This window comes from Neospora caninum, chromosome Ib, assembly GCF_000208865.1.
Source record: "Neospora caninum Liverpool complete genome, chromosome Ib".
Classification (NCBI taxonomy): domain Eukaryota; phylum Apicomplexa; class Conoidasida; order Eucoccidiorida; family Sarcocystidae; genus Neospora; species Neospora caninum.
The window spans coordinates 900,361-925,942 of NC_018386.1; the positions used below are offsets into that span (position 1 = coordinate 900,361).

The window sequence follows — 25,582 nt, forward strand, 5'->3', positions numbered from 1 at the left end:
GGAAAGACAAAGACGCACTCGAGATAACGGCGCCTTTGCAACTCACTGAAGCGGGCGAGGAGTCTTCTCTTCCTTTCTCTTCTTCCCGAGCCCCCAAACTACGAAGCACTCTCAAGGACACCGCTCCACTCGTCGCCACAGGGGATCCGGAACTGACTCTGGAGGTGCCTGCCGCTCCACGGCGAGAGGCGGAAAAGTGGAAGAGCGCCGATGGCAAGCGGTCCGTCGGCGGGACGACGCCGTCACTCTCGGGGCTCTCCGGTCGGCCTACGCTTTCTCGCAGTGACGCCTGCGGACCGAGAACAGCTCCCATCGGCTGTGGGCCCCCGAGGGAGCTGGTCGGCAGTCTCTCGGTCTCTACCTCCGCGTCTCCGGTCCCTTCTCCAAAGAGGCAGAGAGCTCGTGAGGCCAGGACACCTTCGCGCTCGTCCAGCGTGCCCGATGTCCCTGAATGCGGCCACGCCGAACTCGTAATGCCTGCCGACTGCGCAGGAAGAAGAAGCTGCGCCTGTCCAGCCTCGACCCACCGCCACACTCCGTAGGACCCGAAAGAGACCGGGCCGCCCTTTGGCGGAGACACAGAGACTCCGCTGCGGACGCGCAGATCTGGGGAGACCAAGGCCCACAGAGGCAGGTTCGCTTCCACGGAGGAAGGCTCTTCCTGACCCGTCGTTGTCCGAGACGCCAGCGTCGTTTTGTCTTTCTTCGCAGGAGAGGCCCCGGCCGCGGACGGGCTACCTGAAGCGGTTGACACGTCGGGAAAAGCCGGCACGGAGACAGTTTCCGCATGGTGCTCCCCAAACAGGCGCGTCCGCTCAGATGAAAGCAAGGCCGGGCCTCCGTCAGCAGCGCCTGTCGCGTCCGCCAAGGCCGCGCCTCGGCAGGCGCTCGCTGCCTTGGGGTCGCGAGACGGCAGTGCGCACGCAGAGGTGGAGGGGCAACTGCCGTGACTCGCTTTCGACAGTCGGTTCGCCTGCGTCAGGAACGTTCCCGAGGCCACGCTGGAAACGCCGCCCGCTCCCTGCGCGGCTCGAGATCGGAGAAGAGCGAGAGGCGACGCCCTCGTGGAGAGGTAGACTACGTCTCCACATGTGTGCACCTTCACGCCTTGGAGAGCTGCCGCAAGAGGCGAGTCTGCAGAGGGCATCGTGCCGTCCACGAGCATGAGGCAATGCGTGGCTTCTCCCAGCAAGCTATCCGCATGCCGCTGTCTCCCTCCCTTGTCTCCGGCCGCACCCCACACTCCACGGTTGTCCGCCTGGGAGGAACTGGTCTCCGAAGCGGAGCTGCAGGCCCATCGCGCCAGGCGAGAGACCGGGGCCGGCTCGAAGCGGTAGAACAATTCATTGAGGGGAAGCGAAAGGACGTTGGCAGAGAAGCCGCGAGAGAGGAGGGAAGAAAGCGAGCGCGGTGCGGAAGCCACGGACGTGCTGGCGGGGCAGACCGCTGTCGCCGTCTCTGGGGCCTCGAAGGCGACCGCCAGTCCGACCTGCGACCAGAAGGCCGCAGCTGCGGAGGTGGGCAGACCCTCCGCTCCATTTCGCTTACTCGACGCTGCGACGACGAGAACAGGAAGAAGTCGCGAGCACCACGGGGGCAGAGTCTGACAAGCCGCCACGGCCCCGTCAACCACCCACGTGACGTGTCTCCCCGCGGTCAGCAGAGAAACACGAACCCTGCCGCACGGAGCCCGACCGCGTTCGTTTCCACGCTTTCTCTGGGGTCGGGAAGAAACCATTGCGTTCCCTGTTTCGTGTCTTCCTGTGCCGCGCTGGCGCGGGAGCAACTCGCGGAGGAGACTTCCTGCTGTAGGAGCCATGGTGCCCTGGAGCGTCCACTGGCGATTCGGGAGGTGGAACCGGTTGCCGTCTCGGTGGGCTCTTCGTGGGCTCTGAAGACCGTCGCGCTCCCGCGTTCGCGCTTCCCTTGTCGCCTTCGCGAGAGAAGTGGCGTGCGCAGACGCGAATCCCGAGCAGACTGTCTTGGACGCCAGCTGCAGGAGGGCCGCATGCGAGGTGCCGTCCCAGTCGCCGCGCTGCAGACTTTCGAGGTCTGACCGCGATCGCACCGCCACGACGCCGACGAAGACGCGGCTGAGAGGCCAAGCTGTCGCTGCAAAGACTGTCGGGTCTTCCAGCGTCAGCCAGTCCGAGAAGGCGCAGCCTCCAGAAGCTCCAAGGGCGTCCGCCCGGCCAGCGCCATCGCCACACGGCTCTCGAGCGTTTTCCGGAAGAAGCCGGAACGACGAGGGCGACTCGGGACAGTCGAGAGAGAAGGAAAGTTCGCAGTGGCCGCGAGACGTTCCGCAAATCAGCGGGAGGGACGAGACGGCATACGAAATGCCCCGCGCAGGTGCGTGGAGATTTCGAAGAATCAGATGAGACGGTGTGGACGAGGTCTTTCCAGATCGAGGCTGCGAGCCCAAGCGCGAGGGTCTGAACGCGAAGCCAAACGCGGCCCGCTCTATCCTTTCGGTGTCTCCTTCGCTTGCTGCACTGCTTCCATCGACGTCGGACTCGGACACTTCCGTCAGGCCTCCGCTGCGCTGTGTCTTGGCCCAGCCCTGGAGGAAAGATCCCGACTCCATGCCTGGCTCCAGAGAGGCGACGCGAGCACCATCCAAGCTCGTTTCGTCAGTCAGTCCCCTGCTCACCGTGACATCCCACACCCGCGCGTGCGAAGAAGAGGCAGAATGCGTTGTTCCTGCGTCCAGTTCTGCGAGGATGTAACGGAAAAGGGGGTCGGCTGCGACCAGGAGCTTCGGGGTTTTCCGGGAACCAAACGGCTCGATGTCGTCTTCCCACGCCGCAGGCGCCACACCAGAGGTGGCCGTGCGCCGAGATCGAGCGAAATACGATTCACCTTCGCTGCCTGATTCGTTGTCGTCTCCATCGACCTCCATGGACAGAGTCAGCGTCGTCCTGCGAGCCCCCGCTATTCGCCCCACACCAGGAAGGACAAGTACGTGCTCTCGCAGCGCGCAGGCTTGAGGAAGAGCGTGAGTCGCTTGCAAAACCGACGCTGGGAAGATGGAAAGTTCTACATTTCTTCCGCTCTTCCGGCGTTTCCTGTGAGGCCCTCGAATCGTGTCCAGACGGGCGTCGGCCTGGTGCCAACCCGAGTCTCTGTCTCCGTCCACCTCGGCGTCCTTCGCGCGAACCCATTCTTCTCTACGCTCTTCTGCGCCTTCTCCGGCGGACGGTGCTCTTTCCTCCGCGTCCACAGTCAATCGCCCCTCCCGCTTCTCAACCGGCTCTTCCACGTCGACTTCCTCCACCCTGCTGGCCCCGGATGCAGGCTCCTCGTGTGCGTCCTCGGCCCTGGCGCCTTGACCTTCCTGCGCACCTTGAGTCGGCAAGCAGGCGGCCGCACCGACCCGTCCGCTGACGGCCAGGTAGTCCACGAGGTCGATGAAAGGGGCCGCGTGCTTCAGAGGCAGCCACGAGAGATTCGCGCCGAGCGAGGGCACGCCACGTATCACCACGCATGCACAGGCCAAATAGTGGGCCAGGAAACCTGCGTTCGTCCGATACCTGACATGCTGGCGGCTCATATCCGCCCCGGTAAAGCAGTCCACGCTTGCGGCTTTCCAGCTGTTCGGTTTCTCTAGGTGTTCGACAAGTGACGCCCCACAGTACGTTAGGCAATCTTGGTATCGCTGAAGGAGTTCCTGCAGTAGCCGTTGGCGATACGACACTTCTTCCCAGTTCCATTCGCGTCGTCCCCCTCGTCCTGTTCTCCTGTGCACGTGCGAATCTCCGACAGACCTCCATGTCTCCCGGCCGATTTCGCGTCCCGTTTCCTCGCTCTCTTCGCACCGGATCTCGCTCCCTCGCCGGTCCAAACTGTTGACAAACTCTCGCTTCTCGTCCTCCTTCCTTCCCGAGCGTCGGCTTCCGCGTGTCTTTGTCCCTCTCTCGAGGCCCTCCGGGTCCTCTCTGCCTCGGCGGCCTCTCCTTCCAACGCGTCTTTCGCCTTCGTCGCGGAAACGAGCGCCGTCTTTCCCCGTGTGCCGCGCAACCATCCAGAAGGTCAGGCGCGCCGCGTCGAGGCCCAGCTTCATCGGCAGATTCGATCCGTTGCACAGGAGAGCAAAGAGCCCACTCCAAGCCAAAGGCGAGACGAGGCCCCGTCGGAGCGGTCCCGGGCACAGCGGGTGGCGCACAAAGGTGTCCAGCAACCAGTGAGCGACAAAGACCGAGGGCGCTAGTGCGCAATACTTTGGTGACTTCTTTGTTCGTCCCTTGTTGCCGAGCACCTGGCCCACCGATCCAATCAGGTGAAACAGCTGCTCAGTCTGAAGAAGACGGTGGAGCCGCATCACGGCTCTCCGTTCCTTCCAGGACACGATCGCTCGGTAGAAGACCCGCTGCCAGCCGAAGAGGGGATCCGCCAGCACGCTGTACTCGTCAATCTCCTTGAAGAACGACTTCTGGTTCTCGTCTGTCTTCGCCGAGGCGTCCGGAAGCGTCAATTGGTACCGATACTTGTGCCAGTAGTCGGGAGCGTTGTCCTCTTTCTCGCGAGACAGGAAATATATGCAGATGCGGAACAGGCGGAGAATGTTCAGAGCCTCCGGGAGCGCAGCTGAAGTCCCCACGTCGTCTACCGTGCGGGGACAGTAGGACGGCACTTGCGAGGTGTGAGCGCGGGGTTTGATGCCTCGCAACAGCCGGTTGCTGAACAGGTCCGGCAGGAACCCGGCGAGACTGCAGAGGAGATAGAGGAAGTCCTTTCGAATCGCCCATCGCGCCGGTGACTCGTCGAGACGGGCAGCCGTGCGGCGGGACCAGAACGGCGCGGATCCCTCCAAGTTGAAGACACGCACATCCGGGGCCTCCTCTGTAAACATTTGGCCCTCCTGTTGCTCAGGCATGAGGAAGAAGAGTGGATGTGCAGGGAACGGGGACGAAGAGACGAGGAGTTCTTCGTGTTTCCTTCTTCCTCGCCTCGAGAACGAAAAAGCTCGCTCTGAAACAGAGGGATGCAGCCTCTCCCTCCCTCCTGTCTCCTTGTGGGCCTTCCCCTCTTCTGTTTCGTCCTCTCTCTCTCCGGCTTCTCTCGTCTTCACCTCAACTCCATCGATCTGCGTTGACCAGCCCTCGGCGTTCATAAGCTCGTCCGCCCTCTGGGGGGACCTGTGAGTCTGTGGTCTCTTACTCGGGCTTTTCTCTGCGGACCAAGGCCCCGAGTCGTCTTCCCTCGTTCCTGTCTGCTCGTGGCCTCGCCGTCCGCGCTTTTCTTCGCGCGGCTCGGCGCTTCTCTCGAGTTCAGCACTTTCCACCAACGCGTGCCACGCCTCGTTCACGCGGAACAGCCACCGCCACACAACGGAGACTTCCTCGATGGCGATAACGGGCTGGGCAATCGTCATGGGGCTGCCGAGGCTGTCCATGCGGAGGACTTCTTCGGGGACACCCGCGAGTCGTGCAATCTCGCCGAGACGGAGCAACTTGGGCGCAGCCCCGGCCGTCCCTTCGGCTGGAGGGGCGGCAGTCTCCTGGGCGATCCGAAGCTGGCGCAGCGCGTCGCTGCCGCCTTCTGTCTCTGTCGAGATCGGGAAAGACAACGAAGGCGAGGGACCTCCCAGCGAAGGCAGAGCGACGGGCGAGGACGCGCAGATATCCGTGCTAGAGGAACTTGAGAAATCTTCGGAAGAGAAGGAGAAGAAGTGGGAGTTGCCCGCAAAAAATTCAGCGAACCCAGACGACGAAGAGGCGAAAGAAGTGAGCGGAGAGGGCGGAAAGAACGGGCCGCACGGAGGCGTGAACGGCTCTTTCTCGCCCCTCTCGAGCCCGCCCTCTTCGCTTTCGCCGCCGCGTCCTCCCCACGAGGCGAGCCCCGCAGTTCGACGGCTGCTTCGCATGAGGGCAACCACCTCGCCTTCAGTTGGACGCTCTAAGATAGGGGAGTAGAGCCCCGCGGAGACCAGACAGAAGTTCTGGACGACGTCGAGAAGCCCCTCGAAAACCTCCTCCCAGCTCTGCATGTCCGTCAGGCAATCGCGGCCGACCTCTTTCATCCATCCGCCCGTCGAGGCTGCGCTGTCTCTGCTCTGCAGCAATTCGCGCAGCTGGCTGTGTCCCACACCAAGGCGTCGCCCCTCAGGAAACATGGCGAGCAGTGCTCGCACGAGGAGGCACTCGACAAGGACAGCTTTGCTCCCCAGAGCTAAGGTCAGAGAAAGCGCTGTTTGCTCCTCCTTCGACCGCGCCGTCAGCTGCCCATTCAAGGCGAGTTCCCTGAGCGCCGTCTCGATGGGCGGCGCCGTGAGCAGGCGAACGAGCTGCGCCAGCAGGAGGAGACACTCCGAGGGTCGGAGCCCAAAGACCACAGCCCCTCGAAGGTTTGACAGACCCACAAGCCAAGGCAGCCACGCTTCCCTCTGCCTCCTCTTTGCGGCCGGAGACAGCCCGCTGTCGCGTTTCGGCCCGCCCTCGCAACTTCGTCCACCACTCCCTGCCGAAGGGCGACTGTTCCCGGCTCGGTTCGCGCCCGAAGGCTCGCCGTCTTCTGTAGATTCCCCAAGGAGTGCCGCGAGGTCGCCCTGATCTGTCTCCTCGACTGCACAGCCGAGAACAGCCAATGCAGAGAGCGCGCGGCAGCAGTCCGCGACGGCTTCCGCCGGCAACGGCGTTTCGCCGGGGCCCGCGTCCCTTGCGTCGAACGACGGCGGAAATGGCGGGAAGCCGACACTGCCTCGCCCAATCGAGAGCGCGGAGCAGGTCGAGAACCGCCTTAATCGCGACACGGTGTCGGGGGTGCCGGAGGGCCCAAACTCCGCCAGCAGCGGCGATACGCTACTTCCCTGAGTCCTCGAGAAGCTCGCGGCCCGCATGTGGAAACTCGAGGGTTGGCCTTCCGAGCCGGGGGCCCCGGCGGGGCTCGTGTCTGCCGCACTTTGGTGGCGGACGGCGAGGTGCTCGCGACGTGCCGCAGAGGCGCCGGCTTCCTCCTCTTCCCCGTCTGGCGGCCGTCGCGCAGAAGACGCTGCCGGGCGCTCGCTGACCCACGTCATGTCCCCTGGGCGACTGCTCCTGTCTCTCCGGCCGGGGGCGGGGCCTGTTTCCCCGTCAGCGTCTCGCGTGTGCGGCAAGATTTCGGCGAGCTCGCCGTCCGTCCCCATCCGCATCTGCGGCGCCACGATCGGGCTGGCCGTCGCGGCCTCTTGGAAGCCTCCCCTGCGCGTCCGCAGACGCCCAGCTCCTGGTTTTCGATGGCATTTCTTCTCAGCCTCAAGCGCGGTCTGCAGGGTCTCCACCGCGCGGGTTGCGGCGCTGAAGGCGTCTAGGAAAGTGGTGAGGATTTCGCCTCGGAGACGGCGCATCGCGTGGCTTTCTGAGAGGAGAATCGCCTGGTAGAGTCTCAGCGAGTCCATGAAGAGAGGTTTGTGGCATCTCCACTCCTTCATCCCCGGCTCTTCTTCCGTCTCCTCCTCCTCGGGTCCAGGCCCTCCAGTCTCCGCCGCGTCCGCCCCACTCGGGCCTGCGCCCTCCCCAGCGGCACCAGCCGGCAGAGTTGGTAAGGCAGTTCCTACGGCGGCGAAGCCGGCGGTGGGGTCAACAAAGTCGAGAGTGAAAGGCGGGCCCTCGTAGACGATGGTCAGAGGATCCTGGAGTACAAACACCAGGTTCATGCGCCGGTGTTGCTCAGCCTGGCTCTCCACGTCGAAGAAGACCTCGAGGACCGACCCAATGCTCTCGCCCGACACGTGCAATTCGGTGTGGAGACATCGCTGGCCGTTCGGCTGCAGATCGACGTTGAACTTGACAGACAGGTAGTCGCCTTCCTGGTAGGGCACGTGCGTCGCAAAAACGTTGTGGGCGTACGGCGGGCAGCTCTCCGTCCTGAAGCCGACCACGTCGTTCCTCTCAAACACTTCTTGCGCGTTAGACAAGACGCAGTCCGCAGGAGCAACTGTGACACCGAAGCGGCCGGAAGTGAGGACTCGAAAGTTCAAGATGTCTGGCGGCGTGCTGTCTTCGTCGTCGACCTGAAGCGCCGGGAAGGTCAACGGCGCCCGACAGAGAACGACGCCGCCGAGATCCCTGGCGCGCAGAACGTGCAGGGTTCGGCTCTCGATGACCTCCGCCTCGAAATCAGGCCCCGTTCGGGAACAAACAAAGATCTCGGACTGCGGCAGCCCCTCGAAAGCGGAGGCTGCCGACGGCGCGGCCGCAGGTTCAACGTGTGCACCCGCAGCATAACCGACCCCAGAAGCGGGCGCCGGCTGGGGAGGCGGGTGAGCAAGGCCTCCATTCGGAACCGCCGGAAGAGGTGGAGTAAGGAACTGGAGGGGGGCGGGCGCAGCGGGCGAAGCGCCGCTGGAGCCTGCCGGAGAACCTGTGGGGCCCCGCGAAAGCGCGATCGCTGGAGGAGCGACCGAAACTGGCGCATGCGACGCGGGTGCCGAAACAAACGCCACGGGAAGGCTGGCGGGAACCGGTTGAGCGCGCAGAAAAGGAAAAGGCATCGACGAAGACTCCAAATCGTCCCACCCGTCGCTGCCGATCCGCCTACTCAGAGGATGCAGGCGGTCCACTGGACTCGACAGAGAGCTCTCGAGCACCGCCGAAGGGTCCGCGGGGCTCTGTGCAGGGAGACTCGCACTGGAGCTGGATCCCGGCGCAAGAACTGGGACGGAGGCAAAGCCAGGAGAGGAAGACAACCCCGAGGGCCCGGTCCCGGAGCCGGCCTGAGGAGTCCCTGGATGGTTGGCGGGGCGAGGAGGGTCTCGGAGAAGAAGTAACAGGGGGTCAGCTCGAGGCGGGAAGGGCTCGACTGCGGCGTTCTGTCCAGTCCCGGTCTCTCCTCTTTCGCCTTCGGTCCACTCAAATCCAGAGACCCCCCCAGGTGGGTGCTGGAGGTCCTCAACCTGTCCCCGTTCGCTTCGGGCTCCACCTGCCGCACCGGCCTCCCCTGTTGCCTCCGTGGAGACGCCCTCTGTCGAATGCGACAGCGGGAGAACTCCACAACTGCCGGTGCTTTCTGCAGAGGAAGAGGACAAAGACGTCTGGCGGTCCGAACTTTGCGAAGACGGCTGCGTCGGCACAGGCGCACCAGCAGGATGAGACGCACCGCTCAGTCCCAAAAGAGGGGGAATAGGATCACTAGAAGGAAGCACAGGCAGGAGAGTTGGAGACGAGTTTTCACTTGGCAACTCCTGGGTGATGACGGCCGAAGACGCCACGGGAACGGCAGAGTGCGTAAAAACAACCGACGGCTGCGGACAGGCGTCGGACTCTCGAATCGAGGCCTTTTCCGACTCGTCTTCTTCTGCAGGGCTTTCCAGGACAACAAGCGGGCCGCAGCTCGCCAACGCCCCCGCAGGATGGAGAGGTTGAAGAGCCGGAAGCCATCGCGAGAGCGGCTTCTTTTCAAGGTCCTGGCCGCGATCCCTTTCACCGGGAGGTTTCGGGACGGCTTCCCTGGCGCCGCCGATGTGTCCAGCGGGGTCTTCTGTCCCGCGGGGCCCGTGCCCTCCATCGCCTTGCTCGCTACCCTTCGCCGGTTCACAGGAAACCGACGGCTGGGCAGCGCCTGTCTCTTCCTTGTTTTCGCGGCCTCGCCCCGGACTCGCCCCGAGACGGGACGCGTCTTGTGGCAGAGTCGCACGAGGCCTCCAGCCTCCGAAGTCTTCCTCGCAAAAAGCTGTCACATTGGGAGGCACGGCCCGGACGCACACAACGAGGAGACGATACAGAGTCGATCGCACCTTGTCCTGCTGAAGGAGAGGCTCGAGTTTCGCGAGGAGAGCTTCGCGGATGGACGTTAAGACTCCCACTGTGAGGACGGCGGCCGCTCGATTTTGTTGGGCGCACGCCAGCAGCAGTTCCAGCATCTGTTCCAAAAAGAGTTCCGCCGCGTCAACCTCCTTTTCCTCCGCCCGAGCTCGTGCAACAGCGAGGTCGGCCTCGCGTGCCGCAGTCTCAGCTTCTTCGAGGGCCACGGCGATTTTCTCTGCGAGGAGCCGCGCATACGCGGGGCCCTCCTCGTCCCCGCCCCCTGAGTCGTCGTCCCTGGCGTCCGCTCCGCGCCGCACCTGTCTCTCTTTCCTTTCTTCCCGGGGCTCCGGCGCAGACCCCGGCGCAAGTCCCTCCTCGATTCCCCCTGCAAGTCCAGAGCTTATCGATCGGCGGTCGCCCTGCGACGACACCCGCGAGAAACTCGAGAGATGGCTGGGCGGCGCCGAAGCCGCGACGGCCGCTCCTTCACTGGATGCGAAGGCCGTCGCCAGAGGGCCCACCGCACTGCGGGCTCTCGACGGCGACATCCCTCTCGGAGGGACCTCGCCTCGATCTCTGAACCAGTGTGCCAGGGAACGGGGCCGGTGGGAAAGATAACTCGGAGGCAAGGCGCCGAGCGCGGAGACGTAGCTGTTGCCTCGGGAGAAGCTCCGGCTGGACAGGCGGCTGCTTCCAGGCGACGACGCACGGCGCCCTGTGACAGAGTGGCCCAGATGCAGGTGAACCTGGTGGCGTTGGAGAAGGCAGAGCTTGGCAGAAGCCGTCTTCGTCGCCTGCAGTTTCCTCCCTGCCTCTTCCCGCAGCTGCTTTCCTTTCTCCAGTGTCGACGTCAAACGCATCATGGCTGCAACCATCATCTTCAGAGCCTCGGCGGCGACTGCGCGTCGTTGGCGCTGCTCCTCCTCGCGCTTCGAAAGAACTTTCTCTCTCTCGCCGCTCCTTGTCGACTGCGGGCGCACGCTTCCCCCCACGGCCACCCCTGGCGAAGAGAGAAGATCGCCTTTGCTCCCGCTCCGACCCTCTGCAGCTCGAGCGTCAGCGGCCGAAATCATCTCCTCCAGAGACACGTCTTTGCCGCTCAGATGGGAAACACTCCACGGTGCATCTTCGCCTTTCTCCAGGCCCCCGCCGAGACGCCGCTCGGGGTCTCGACAGAAATAAAAGTCGCCCCACATCTCTTCGGAGTCTCCCTCTTGCTCAGTCGCAAGTGGCCCCAGGCCACTCAGGAGGGCCCACACTGTCGACTTGAACAGCTGCCAGCCTCGTCGCTGGAGAAGCTTCGCTGCACCACGGTACTCCCGCATGGCCGAGCAGCACGGCTGCTTTCTTTGCGAGGCACCCAGTTTGTGCGCCAAAGGCGCGGCATCGGGGCGTCTCTTTGCCTCTCCGAGCTCAGGCGCGTCATCGCCCTCGGCTCGCCGGCCGGCCTCCACGGCCGCGAGTGGCGCCGCAGTGAGGCCGAGTGAAAGAGGCGCTTCGCCGCCCCCACTGCTGTCTCCTTGGACACCGAGGAACCCAGCCGATGTCTGCGGCGCAAACAAGTCCGAAGAATCCGAACGCCCGCCGCCGTGGTCACTGCTGCTGCAGCTGCATCGGCCGCCAAACATACTGCTGCGTCGACTGTCTTCTCTCCCCTCTTCGTCTGTCTCTTCCCTCGGGGCCAGGAGATCCACCGGAGATGGACGAGGCCTCGAACTGTCGAGAACAGCCAAGGCGGAGGGCAGCAGATCCTCGCCGGGTCCGTCGCCTCCTTCGCCCTCACTGGAGATCGTAACTCGCCTCCGGATACTCTTCTGGAGGTCGCCTTCCACGGTGAGATCATGCTTCTCGCTCCGGAGAAGCGACAGGAGATTCTTGCTTGGACGCGTCTCGAGTACGTCACCTCGCGAAAGAGCGGGAAAGGAAGGGAGGGAAGACATTCCGGCCGCCCTGGTCGATTCGGTGCCCGCCATCTGGTTCGTTGAAAAGGCAGACACGGAAGGCGGAACGTGGTAGACGAAAGGCCCACGGAGAACCCACACGTGGCAGACCAGTCCAGGGGCCACCTGGAAGGCTGTCTCTACCGTGTAGCCCTGACTCCTCAGAACCTCAGGAGACAACGGGGGCGCGGCGGAGCTTGACGGATGAAGCGAAGCAGGCAATCTCGCACCTTTCGTCAACGCGAGACACAAAGCCCCGGAAGTCGTCGCCGCGGCGGGGGCCTCGTGTTCAACCACGAGACGCACGTCGCTGATCGCTTCTTCTAAACCGTCCGGCTCGCTGGCTGGGCGTCCTGAGAGAAGCCAAAGGCCAGCGCCTTCTGGGACTCGGCAGAGCTGTCTCGACGGCTGGCCTTCCCTGCCCGGCCGGAAACCCGCCTCCGTTCCTGCCTCTTCATTTAAGACGCCCGGCGCCGACGACACGGGAACCTCCGGAAAAGACGGAGCACAGACGGGAAGACAAGAGGCGGAGACCCTGGAGCTGTCTGCTGGATGAACCATGAGGGGTTTAACGGCTCGCAGATCGAGTACAGGCAGCGTGAAGGACGGGGCCGACCGTTTTCGTTGCACAAACAGAGAAAAGGTATGGCCTCCTCTCGCACTGTGCTTCCAGTGGAGGTCGAAGCCATCCCTCTTGAGCGTCGTCGCTGCATGCGAAATCCGTTGCTGGCGGGCGAGCCCCGATGTCCAGTGAACGACGACTCCCGTTACCGCCGCCGCCAACGGCACCGGCGCGCGCACACGTGAGGCGGCTGTTCCGGCTCCAGAGCTGTTCTCCGCTGCGCTTCTCGGCGCGCATGCATCATCGTGATCCTCTTTCTCTCCGGGCAGCCTTCCGCGCCGTTCCGTCGCGTCGGAGTCGCTCTCGCTGTCGTGGAGCCTCTCCGCCTCGGGCCTTCCTCCGTGGCCGTCCCTGCCTGCGCGCGATGCAGCGGTCGAGGCGGGCCGAGCAGCGTCGCGGCGCCGCAGGAGAGGCGGGTACGCCAGACAGAGCAAGTGTCGCAGGAACGGGACGACATACGCACTCGAGTCCATCGGCGGGGTCCTCAGACACACGTGCAAGGCTAGCACCCGTAGACACGAGTCGAGCCAGAGAGTGTCGGACGGCTGGCACACAAACACTCCCGGCAGGCGAGGGGCGACGAGATTCGCCAGCAGAGGCGGCGAGTGGAAAAGGTGCCAGTCCGCCACGACTCTGATGACGTCGGCGAGGGACGCGGCCAGAGCCTCCGCGAGAGGCTGGACCTTCCAGAAGGAACGCCCCCTGTCGGCCCCGCCTGCGTTCTCGCCACTCGCGTTTTTCGGCGGCAGCTCGTGTGGGCGTCCTTCGCCGCCTGACGGCCTGCCGCTCTCGCCAGGCAACGTGGAGGGGAGAGCGCTCTTGCCCCCATCGGCCTCCAGGAGGCCCGACAGCGAGGCACTCGCCGTCGCCGCAGGCTCGCTAGCCAACAGCATGCAGCCTACTCGATGGAGAAGTTTCAAGAGCATCCACCCCGCGTAGCGCACTGCCGCACCGCTCGGCGCAGTCGCCGGCGTCTGCCGTTCCGAGGTGCTCCGGGACGCCACAGGGACGAGCAGGTCAAGGAGCAGAGGCCAGCGCGTCGAGCGTCGATTGCGGGAGGCGAGAGGAAACGATGGTTGAAAGAAGGCGACGCAGGAGAAAGAGACGGGAGACGCGAACCCTGGAGACCCGTCGCCTTTCTTCCTCGCAGTCAGCGTCTCGCTCCTGCTTCCAGCTCCGCAGTTCTTTCCGTCCTCGCATGGCAGCGCCGGATACACCTGCCGGGCTGCAGCCTCCTCGTCAGACAGGGAGAAAGAGGCGCCTCCATTCTGGCGACTCCCTGGTCGCGCTGCAGCGTGGCTTATGTGTGTCTCTTCCTCTCCCCCCAGGGAAGTCGAAGCCGAGCCTAAGAAGTTTCTGCGTGCGCCGGTATCTTTCCCCTCGTCCCCTCCAACTGCAAATCGCCGTTCCAGAACTTCGGCCCCCTCCACGCTGGCTCGGTCTTCGCCTGCCAAGGCGTGCCCGTCCCTCAGTTCTTCAGCAGCGCCAAAGTCTGCTCCACCGGCCTGGGTGGGCGCGGCCTGTCGGGCCTTGTCTCCCAGAGTGTCGGCCTCACGCCTGGGACTCTCTCCCGGGTTCGACTGCCTCTTGGATTTTCGGCCTTCTCGATGTAGCGTAGAGCGAGAAATACCTGCGGCGACGCGGCTTCGAATGTTCGGAACGTTGCCGCAGATGCCTGCGAGAAGTAGCGCCTTCAGACTTCTCACCATCACGTAGCGGCACAGAGACGACAGTTGCTCGATCCGAAGGACCCGCTCCGCCACGAAGACGTCTGGGCCGTCAATCAGGAAACCTAGGAAGGCGGCGAGAGCCTCCTCTTTCTCCTGCTCCGCCTCCTTGAGGGCCACTGGCGAAAGGTGCGAGAAGCAGGGCGGCGAGCCAGTGGGCGACGGGTAGAACGGCGAGTGCGGAGCGGGCGTCCCGTGGGAGACGAAAGGGTGCGATGGCGTCTGCGTGCACACAGACGACCCTGTGTCGAGACCCCCGTCACTCCTGTCGTGTGGGGAAACCCCGCTCGCTTTCCCTCCTGTTGCGCCTGCGAGGTCAGCGTCTCGCATTTGGGGACAGAGGCCCTCGTGTGGCACATCTGCCGCGCTTCTCCCTTCCTCGCGATCCCCCGCCGGCCCGTTCCCTCCGTTCCTTGCGACGCTTTGCCTCAGAGCCTCCGACATCGCCTCGCTCGCAGTGCGCTGTCTCTGACGCACTCCGTTCTCTCGACCTTCGTCGGCGACGAGAGAAAACGAAGACGCCGCCGTCCGAAGACCAGTCGCCCCAGGAGGGAACTGGTGGGTGAGAGCGGGGGGTGCGCCTAGGAATCCCAGGCCTCCTCCGCCGCTGTGTCTGCGTGGAAGATAAAAAGTGGTTGCGTGCATGTGCGGAGGAATGCTGTAGAACCGCGGCGAATTGGGCGTTGTCGGCTGACCTCCGAAGAAGTCGAGAGCCGTGGTGCCACTGGAGAGAAGCCGGAAGCCGTCGCTCGCCGCCCCTTCGGTCGTATCCGTGCCAGCGTGGGTGAAGAGTCGCCCCGTCAAGAGTCTCCCTCCTGGGCCCCTTTCTCCCCACGAGAAGAAGGACGAACGGCGGTCGATGGCCGCGAGGGTGCGACTGCTCATCAGCCGCCTCAACACTTCGAGGTTGGGAGTCACAGAGTGCCTCAGGGCGCCCTCCGCGCTCGTTAGCCGGCCAAAGCTGGGTCGGAACGGCCCCGGGACAAAGGTCATGAGGGGCCCGAGGTGACCCATGGAGGCGAACGGGCGCGAGGAGACACCTGTCCCCCGACCGGGCAGACACAGCAACCCCGGCACGGACCCCCGGTAGGCCGAGAGGCCCCTCGCGGGTTCAAGCGGCGCATGCGTCAAGCTCGCATGTCCCGACAGTGATGCGGTCGTCATCGGACCCGAAGGGGACGGCGACAGACTCAGGCCAGCTGCCGGGAAGCCAGTGCCTGCGAGCCGCGGGAGATGGAGGTAGTCGTGGATGCCCGGCAGCGAGGAAACATCGGAGGGGAAAAGAACGTCCTCTGCACTGGCCCCAACGGATGAAGATGCATCCGCCAAGCCTCCCGCCATCTCCCCCCCTGCTGCTCCGGCGAGGTCGGCGCCGGCAGCCGCGAGAGTGCTGTGGCCGTCGGGCCCCGCACCCACGCGGTACAGAGGGCCCGTGGAAACCGAGTCGACGCAAGAGAGAGACCGCGTCTGGTGGCGAGGCGGGAACAGCGCGACAGAGGGGAGAAGGTTTGGAGCCGGGGAAAAGGACGCAAGGAAAGCCGCTTCGTCCTCCAACAGCCCGGCCACCACACCGCCGCCATAGCGTGCATGCGTCGACACCGTGCTCTCTGTCCAGCCGCCGCGACGCAAGCGGACCGGCGACATCGCATAGACCGCCCCACCCGGCGGGGCCAGCAGACCCGCGGGACAGACCTGGAGAATCCACTCGCACCTCAAACGAATCTGACGCCGTTCCTGCGCGCGAAGTGTCTCCTCCGACACCGCGAATGTATGCAGCCCTTCGCGCTCTCTGCGCTGCTCGCCCCCTGAACTCGCGCCGGGGAACGCCCCGTTCACGGGGCTTGCTGACGCGATTCGCCACGGCTCGTCCCCTGAAGCCGGCCACCGGGTCTCTTCGCCCCCAGCAGGCCCCCTCGCGCATGTCTCCTCGCCCAAAGGTGGCGTCGAGGCCGCCGCGCGCTGGGCCTTCCGGCGTTGCCAGCGCGCCAAGAGCTGGACAGCAGCTTTGCGTGATTCCGAGGCGGCAATCTGGAGAATGCGCAGCGTCTCTTCCTTCTCCTTTTCACGGTAAGATGCGTAACGGATGTCTAGCGGAGACATACTGCTTGGATTCTCCGTGAAGCCCGCGCCTGGTCGCTCGCGGCTGGCAGCCCCGGAATGGATTCCACTTCGATGGACGATTGCGGATGACGCGGCCTGGCTTCGCTCTGCCACTTCGCTTCCTGATTCCGGATTCATGACGAGCTCGCCATTCTGTCTTCTCCCCGACGCTCCTCCCTCTCTCTCCAGTCTCGCGGTGCTTTCCGTAACCGGCCTTTCAGAGAGTTCGCCACTGAGACGCCCTTGTGCTCCCGGTCCGTCACGCGCCCAGCCGTTCTCTCCCTCCTGCAGCGGCCTTTCTTGGCTTGTGTCCTCCCTGGCCTCAGTCGGTCCACGGAACTGTGTGCCTGAGCACGGGTCAGACTGGGGGGTCCGTGGGTCTCCACGGTAACCCAGCAAGTGAAGAAGCGCGGCAGCAACGCCGTGCTGGATCGACGCGAGGGAAGGATGGAACGCGCGCATGCTAGGTCCGAAGGCAGCGACAATGTCTTGCTCGCCCCTGAAGAGGCCGAGAAGGACAGGGGACGGTGAGGAAGCAGAGGGACTTGGCGCGAAAACATGAGGTGAAGCAGATGCTTGGACAGAAGAACTCGCCGATAGCGCGGGAGGCGACTGGTGACGGTCCGCAAACGACGAAGGAGCGCGCCCCGCTGTTTGGGGCGGAGACGACCCTGTGAGGCGCCCTGTCGACGTGAAAGGCCTTAACCCGGAGACTTCGTCAACACAGTTTCCTCGTTTGTTCCCCCCACAGGAGGGTGACGCCGATGTCGTTTGAGCCGCGTCCGTCTCCTCCCCTGAAAATCGCTCCTGTCCGTCGTTCCCGTCCTCATCTCCGTCGCGCGCCCCTCCGATGGCCGTGCCTGCTCTCCTGTCTGGGCCTTTGTTTCCTGTGTCTCTTCCTTCTTTCTCCCGCACGGTCTGTGCCGCCGGGTCGTTGTTCTCCGCCTGCGATGGCATCTTTGTCCCCCTGGCGTCGGCGGCGCCCGCTGCCTTGGGGGGCTGCGTCGCCGAGAGGAATTCCTGAACAGCTCGGGGCAGACTGAAGTGGTTCGTCCGGAGCGGCCCACAGGTCTTGGCTGTGCACTCGAGAACCATCAAAACGCTCGCTCGCAGGGCGCCTTCGACTGCCTGAAAGCCGTGTCCGGCTGGTGCCACGCGGTAGCTCGCCCCGGTCAGAAGCAGGGGCGGCAATCCCGCTGCGGAGGCCGTCACCTCCAAGTAAGCTTCCGCGGACTTGTCCCGGGCGCCTGCGAGCAAACCCTTGGCGGCAACTGGCGAGGCGAGAGGCGACGAGAAGCCCGCGTGGGAGGAAGGCGACCCCGAGAAGAAAGAGGACGAGTCTGCTCCGACGGGCGACCTCGACGCGGGCGACGCAGGGAACTCAGGTCGGGTTTGACCAGGCGCGAGCGTTTCGAAGGCAGCCAGCGCGGAGGGAATCGAGCCGAGGGTGACCAGGATGTGGCTGGCGACAGCCACAAACCCCAGACAGACTTCGACGATAGGGTGCAGTTTTTTCTCGGGGGCTGCGTCACGCAGGAAGGGATGTAAAAAGCTGCGAGGGTTGCCTTCGCCCTCTGAGCAGTCCCGTCCTTCGTCTCCGCTTTCTGACGCGCAGGTGCTCAGCTGGCGAAGAAGCAGGAGCGCTCGAAGCGCCAAGCGCAGGACCAGCGGCCAGAGACGGAGCGTCATTTGGACGAGGGCCAGAACCACCACCGAGTTCTTGCCGCTCGCGCAGGCCCCGTCCTTCTCTGCGGCCAGGTTCTTGAAGACGTCCTCGGCGTTTTCCGTCCCGTCACCGCGTCCTCCCTCAGCTGAGTCGAAGCACGAAAGCATAGACGTGAACTGCGTCAGTACACGGAGCACCGCGGTCTTGAGGAACGCGCAGCCGTGTAGAAAAGGCGGCGGCAACCCCGTGGACGCAGGCCCGAACTCGGTGCCTCGCATCGGAACTTCCACGGGAGTCAAGACGCCAACACTGAACCCCACAGGCCCAGACGAGTCCTCCTGGATGCTTTTCCTCGATTCGATCACAAGCGCCGCCTTCTCGTTCCCCGTCCACTCTCTGCTGTCCGCCAGCCGCATCATCGTCTCCTCTCGCTCTCCCGACACTGTCTCGGCCCCTCGCTCCTGAGCAGTGCAGGTCACAGTGTCCCTTCCCTGTTCGAGCTCGGGCGCCTCTCCTCTTCTAGAGGCGATTCGGTTGGCGTCCTCGTTTCCCTTAGGCTCGCCTCCACGAGGGCTCTGTAGTGGCATCTCTGGATCTGTCCCTCTGCGTGTCGTCGTCTCGGGGCTTCTTCCTCCTTTCCACGGCGAAATCAGGTGGGCGTTCTTCCCCGGGGTCCGTCGCGGGCACTCTCGAAGGCCGCATCCATTGACAGGAACGAATCGCTGCAGGCCGTCAGAGAGAACAATGGCTTCCATCATTGCAGCCAAGACGCTCTGGCCGGAAGCGAGAAGACGCCGCAGCAACTCTTCCAAGCAACTGCACACGTCTTCGAGCCTCCGCAGATGGTGGTCTTCCTCCGACCAGCCTCCTGCGTACCTCCGGCAGCCGGACAGCCATGAGGACGACATGGGCGGCGGCCTCTGCGCAGACGACTCACGAGGATTTTCGGAGTCTTCGAGGCCAGAATGTGCTGCTCTGTCAACAGGACTTGTGGACAGTCCCTTTGAGGACGCAGGCTGCGCGGCAGAAGCGAGAGGCCGTTGCCCAGTGTACGAAGTGTCGTCCTGAGCAAACACGTCAGGGTCGCAGACCTGGCCCTGGCGACGGTGAGGCAGCGCTGTGTCGGGCATCGCCTGGTACACGAGGAGTTGCTTGATCCATTTTTGCGCTGCGTGGCGCGCCAAGAGTCCCGCGACTTCCCCCGCAAGGCCTGGCGCGCCTCCGTTCTCGGCGTCCTGAGAATCTTCGCACCGCGCACAGCTCCCACTGTCCCGATCATCCCCTAGAGCTCGTCGGCGGGACGAGAACGGAAACATCGAGCCTCGGCCCGCAAAAAGCCCGTCAAGTGAGCTGAGCGATGACTGGTTGGTGCGGGCGGAGACAGAGTCGAAGAGGCCGCGGTGAAGCAGCTGCAGCCGGTAGTAGAAAGCTGTCCCGCAAAGGGCGGCTAGCGGCGACGCAGCGGAGCGCGACGGGAATGGGAAGAGGGCCCTTTGACAGCCAGAGTTGTCTCCTTTTGCAGCGGCCGCCGCACTCATCGCGATGCCGCAGCTCGGACTGCCCACGAGGTGGGGACAGAGGACAAACCGCGAGGACGACGCAGGATAGGCCGCCGAGTTGGTCGGCGCGCCCGTGTACGCGAGGAAATCTGAGGTTGCGTCCCGGGGATAGGTCACACTGTAGAACGGAGAGAAAGCCTTGGCGATGCCCGGAGCGACGCGGTCGCTTGACAGGCTTTGCGTCCCGCGGCGTGCCCCCGGGCGACTTCCACCCCTCCCCGCGGGTCCCCAAGTCCCGGCGGGTGCCGAAACGCGAGCAAAAGACGGGAGACGAAGCGCCTCTTCGATCTGACGCTCCGTCTGAGAAACGAGGGACCGGAAGAACGGCCAGAAACCGCTGTCTTCAAGACACGAAAGCGAGAAGCGCAAAGCGTCGATCCGTGACGCTGCAGTCTCCTGGCTGCCGCTGGCCGACCTCAGAGAGCTTCTCAGGTGCGGGAAGAGATTCTCGCGCCTCTCGCGTTTTCGGAAGTGGGCAGAAGAGGCGCAGGAAACCGAGGTCGAGCGAGACAGAGGCACGCGACGAAGTGGCCGTGAGGACGAAACGAGCTCCGTCTCGGTTCCCAGGGCAGCCAGCGCTGGGCCCCCTGAGGACGAGCGGTGAAGGCTGGCAACGCAGCTTGGCAGCGTAGACGGCGCGAGGGGCGAGCTCCTGCCTGGCGTCGGTGCGAACGCCGAGCAGGCTCTCGGAGAGAAATCGCCCCGAACAAAACGTCCACGCGGTAAATTGTCTCTGCCCTCCGGCAGAAACTGTCCGCCGCCAAACGGAAAGTTCGCGTCTCCACGCCGTCGATGAGTGGGGGTGCAAGGAAGACTCGAGGCGAGACCAGGGGAAGAGAACGGATCGAAAGAAGGGGGGCAGTCTCTTCGCAAGTCGTCAGGGCTGTCTCGTCGCCCTCCTGCGGCGTGCTTCACGCACAGCGTCTGATCTTGCTTCCTCCCGTCATCCGCCCGAATCTCGCGCAGCAGGCGATGGACGATCACTTCGCAGCCTCCTGCGCTGTCGAGGACACTCAAGGCCTGACGGACCAGGGAGACCTCAAACGGCCGCGTGTTTGCCGCAAGAAGTCTCAAGAAAACCTGGAGTTTCTCAGGCGGGACTCTCCAAAGAAGGGATGTGAGCAAAGGCGCCTGCACAGCCGAAAAGAGCTTGAGAGCTGCACGGTGGAGAAGCCAGACGGCGCCCTCGGCGTCCATCTCTTCTTGTGCGCCGAGACAGAAGCAGACGGCGCAGGTGCGAGGGCAGAGTGAAGGCCGCGCGGGGCCCTCGGGAGCAACGAGAGGAGCACTCTTGGAAGAACTCGCGTCCACAGAGCTCTGCGAAGACGCGAGCGACGTGATGGAGCCGTGGCTGCTTCGGCGGATCCTCGCCGAGAAAGCGTCCGAAGAGGAAGGCCCCACCGCCGAGGGAGTGGCCGGGGCGAAGTCTTGAGGGCGACTGCGAGACAGAGGAGACGAGCACGCCGAGCCTCCAATGGCGGCGAACCTGAGAGGCACGTGGCCACAGTCAGTTGGCAGGAAGGAGCGAAGTTGCTGCGAGAAAGAACTGGGAGACGCCGAGGAAGACGTTCTGTAAATCCCCGCGTGTTTGCCGCCCCTGTCAGCCACTGCCGTCGCAGGCGAAGTCCCGGAACCGTGAGGATGGAAGCCTGTCTCTCCCTGCGAGAGAACTCCCAGCGGACTTCCCCTCCCTTCTTCGAAGACGCAGGGAGCAGAACACGCACAGACAGGCGGTGCGTCGTGCTCTAGGAGGAACATGAGACAGTCAAAGAAAAGACAGCTCAGCCGATCGAGTGCCTGAGGCTGCCTAGTCAGCTGATCTTGGAGTTCAGCAATGACCTTTGAATCTTCCAGAAAAGCGCGGAGCGAACCTAACAAGGAACAACAGACTTCGGCGCGACTTCTCCATTTTGTCCGAAGGCGGGTGTGTTTCTGTCCACTGCAGGCCGGCAAAGGCAGTCCCAAAGTGGCGGTTTCGCCCTCGGACCTGTGTAGCCTTCTCTCTGGGCCAACCTGTCTCTCGAGCCTCTCCGGCTCTTCGCCCACGGGAGGGAGTCGTAAGCCAGAAAGTGAAGTCAGCGACGGAGCTAGCAACGTTTCTCCAGCTGGCGAAGACACAGAAAAGGCGGAAGACGGAGACGGTAAAGACCGAGGAACTGAGGAGCGAGAACGATTGCTGGCGTCTGCGGAAATCCGGAAGGACGGGGAGGCGACCGACGGCGAGCGGATCGGCGAAGCAGAGGAGAGGTTAGAAGAAGCGTCACTTGAGACTTTTGCTGCTTCCGGCTCTCCCCAGTGACTCCGGCCAGGACGGCCCTCTGCATCCTCTCCGCCACAGCCTTGAGTCTCCGAGAACCGTGCGACTAAATGCGCAGTCTCTTCTTCGAGTGTGGCCCGGATCGCCTCGTCTCTCGCTCGCTTCAGAGCCAGACACTGCAATTCAAGGGAGTCTAGAAAGCTTTCGAAGAAGAGAATCGCCTTCCCCGGAGCGGAGAGAATGCCAAAGGCGTGGCCAACAACTCCGTCGCCGGTCTCTCTGTCAGAGACGGGTGCGCCCCCGACGGCCGAGTCCTGTCTCTCGTCCTCGCTGATCGTGGCCCACCCCGCGGGCCTCGGCGCCTCCCGGGAGACTCCAGTGGGGGGGCGTGTTCGCAAGATCAAGTTGTGCAGACAGAAAAAGCAACGCTGGAGCAGCTCCTCGAGACTGAGGAGACCGGCCTTCTTCACTTTGCTGCCGAACGACGGCGCATCGGAAGAAGCCAGCGCGAAGCCGAAAACCCCTCGGGAGGCGGACCCCGAGGCCGCCTGTGCAGGGAAGTTCGGTGTGGGGTCCTCAGGGTCAAAGACCTCGTCCCTGAGACGCCCTCTCTCCGCTGGCCTCGCCTCCTCGCCTTCACTCTTCCTGTCGGGTCTCTCCCAGGACTCAGACATCTCGAGCCCGTTCTCCCGCTCGTCGCCGCCTCCTGAGACAAAGGAAGCAGTGGAGGAGTCGTCGTCTCCGGAAAGCTCTTCCTCCTCTCCCAGCATCGCCCCCTCGTCAAAAGCCTCGCCGCCGTACCTCGCCCCTTTCCTCGCCAGGCTGTCTCCACGCGGACTGCGGGCGCGCCGCTTCCACTCGATGACAGCGTCGCTGGGCTCCTCTTCTGCCTCCGCCGGCTCCCCACCGATCAGCCGCCGCCTGCGCAGTTCTTCGATGAAGCCCAGAGACCACGAAGGCTGCGAGGCAACGCGGAGAGACGCTCGCGACGTGAGCTCCGCGCGCACCATGACTTCGTTTGCGGGGTTCACCGACAGCGTCGAGGACAACAGAACAGAGGGACCAGGCAGCGGCACGGAGCACAGTTTTTGTCCGTTGGCGAAGACAACGATATGATGTCTCTTTTTCTTGGACGCGTCGCCCCGTGTCGTCTCCCTGCAACCAAAAAGAGGAACTTGGGAACTCCGCTGCGGTCCGAACATCGCTGAGGCACGGCCGTCCAGACCGCTTCTGCAATGAGGACTGTACCCCCGTCGCCTCGAACGGCGCACTCCCGTTTCTCGTCCTCCCGTCTCCGGCACTTGTTCGTCGGACACTCCAGAGGCGTCCGTCTCTCTCGGGCTCCTCTTTGTTTCCGCTCTCGCAGGCCATTCCGCGTCGCAGGCTCCAAGGTCGGGAAGCAGCCACTCTTGCGCAACGCCCTCGTCTTCACCCTCGCCTGTCTGGTCGACGAGAATGTCAAGAACAATGGCGTGAATGCCCCGAATGTCAAAGAGCGCGGCCCTGACGGACTTCTCGCCCCTTTCTTGGATCTTCTCTACGAGGTCTCCGTCCGAATCTGAGGACGTCCGCAAGCTGGACGCTGCGCCTCGGCTTTCCGGATACACAGACCCGCAGTCGCTCACCATCGGGGAGTCTGATGGAACGAAGTCCCCGGGAGCGATCGCACTGCCTCTCTCATTCGATCCGGTAACGCCCCGCGGGTACCTCGCGCCCGTCTTTTCGTCCTGATGCACCCAAACGACCAGGGCGTCGTTATTCAGCTCCAAACGGAGGCGCACCTCGCCCCCATCCACGTCTCCACTGCTGCTCATTCCGCTCCTGTCTCTGCCGTCTTCGTTCACGGGCCTTCGGCTCAGTCGCAGATTTCTTTCGTTGCCATAGATGATTTCGACGCAACAAGAAAGGTCAGTTCCGAGACTCCGAGGAGCGCTGCGTCCCGTCACGCCTCCGCCTCGAAGCCCGTCGAAGTCTTCTGCAGAGCCGTAGTACCGGCTCCCACCTGGCGTCACGAGGGGGGCGCGCCTTCCATGGAGTGGCGAGCCTGGACAATGCTCGCCAGGTCGCCGGCTGCTCGGCGAAGGCAGCGAAAACCCCCACTGAAGACTTTCGTGCAGCTCGAGAGTCATCTGGAAGCAGTAAGCCCCAAAGGGGGGAATCGGCGAAGAGAGAAGGAGCGAGGGAGACAAAGAAGTTTGGACGTCCGAACCGGACGCCCTGGGGAGCTCGTCTGCGCGTCGGCCTTCTTCGTTTCCGGAACTCTCTTCTCGGCCCGACGCGCCTTCGCCTCCCGACGAACAGGAAAGGTCGGAGAACGTGAGCGGGAACTGAAGCGACAGAAGCTCGAGAAGCTGAAGAGACGGGTACGGCGACCGAGGCAACACACACTCCCCGAGGGAGGGGCTGCCAACTGCCTGACAGCCCTCACGCGTGGCCCCCCAAAAAGCAGGTCGGACGACAGCGGAAGCTCTGTGTGACGGGGAAGACGCGTGCGAGGCAGACGGCGAAGACGCGGCCAAAGAGGGCCGCGAAATCGTGGCAGGCTGAGGAAGAAAGCAAGCAGCGAGATCTGCTGGCTCAGGAGGCGGCTGCGACTGTGCGTCGACGCCAGAACTCCTGTCTTGCGGGTTTTCAGAAACAGGTACACTGGGCAAACTCGCGCCTGAGTGGCTCCGACCCAGACGAGGACACTCGCGATGAGCAGGGGAAAAAGGGTCTCCTCTCCACTGCGCCGCCCTTCGCTCTCCCTGGTGCGTCACCATCGCCGTCGAGAGAGCGAGGGGACCGTGTCTCTGGGTCCAAGCGCCGACTCCGCCTGTTCCACGAGCTGCAGGCGAGCCGGAGACCGGTGAAGTGTAGGCATCGGCGTCGCTGTGTTTCCCGCATCCTCCTCTCTCGTTGGGAGGCCTCTCCACTGTGCACCCCGAACTGGCCACTCGTCCACTGGTGCTGCGGAACTCCGAATTCCGCCTCGCCCCGGCGGGACTGACAGCCCGCGCCCTCTTCGCTGAGGCGGCCAACTCGTCTTCTGCTCGATCTACGGCGGCCACAAGCTGCTGGAGAAATTTAAGGAAGTCGAGGAGAGAAACGACAGAAGCGCCGTGGAGTGAGAGAAGGAGCAGAGCATCGAGACACCGGGAAATCACGTCAATCTCCTCCTCGTCCCTCAGCGCTCTGCCTGTCTCTCCACGGAAAGAAGACAAGAGCCCAGAGTCTGCCCTCGCCTCGTAGGGGCCCTGAGTCTGCAGCAGTGACGACGGGCTGGATTCAGCCTCTTGCATGGCCCCAAGGAAACAAGGCTGAAGCCTGGACACAAGAAGGCGCCTGACCACGGCGAACAACAGGCTCGCCGTGCTTCCACGCGTCGTCTCGCCTGCGCTTCCAAGAGCCAGAGACAGTTTCGCATTGTTCGTAGGCGAGACCAGAGACGCAGCACTGTCTCTTCTTTCCGTTGAGAAGGGCGAGTGGTGGCAGCGTACCGAGTCTTCGCGGCGACGTGACGGAGACGCACACAGCGTCTCTCGCCTTCCCAAAGGAACGTCCGCGCACTCCCGTCGTGGCCTCACGCCTTCTGGTCGGAAATGGCCTCTGGAGTCGGCACAGGGAGCGAAAAACGAAGGCCGCGAACCTGCCAAGGTATGGCGTACAGCGTCCACGTACCGTGCAAGGGCCGCGAGCGCCAGCGCGTGAGGCGGTTCCGGGGCACGCGGAGACGCGAGCCCGAGGGCACCGTGGGAGGCCTGAAGCCCCTCCAGACCTGTGGGGTACCCCTGAGAGAAGCCAGGGAGTCGACCAGGGGACCCAACTCGGAACGCGCTTGAGGAGGATAGAGACAGAGGAGAAAAAGGCTGCGGTCCAAAGGGTGGGGCAAGCTCTCCACCACGATCTCCGCCGCGGGTTGGCGACCCCCAATGGCGTGCCTCGGAAAACAAGAAGCCTGAAGACGACCGAGCAAGAGAAACACAACGCGCCAAACACTCGTTTTC

General features: G+C 64.0%; 1 protein-coding gene across 1 annotated transcript in view; it reads right to left on the minus strand.

Annotated features, from left to right (window-relative positions):
* The window catches only part of NCLIV_003410 (putative HECT-domain (ubiquitin-transferase) containing protein), a gene marked incomplete at both ends in the record, with an annotated part of 39,333 nt that overhangs the window by 9,719 nt on the left and 4,032 nt on the right, over window positions 1-25,582 (minus strand). Inside the window, 3 exons of the mRNA XM_003879842.1 lie at window positions 158-13,512; window positions 13,918-24,902; window positions 25,257-25,533. Coding sequence (XP_003879891.1) covers window positions 158-13,512; window positions 13,918-24,902; window positions 25,257-25,533 — 24,617 coding nt within the window. The remainder of the gene's footprint in view (window positions 1-157; window positions 13,513-13,917; window positions 24,903-25,256; window positions 25,534-25,582) is intronic.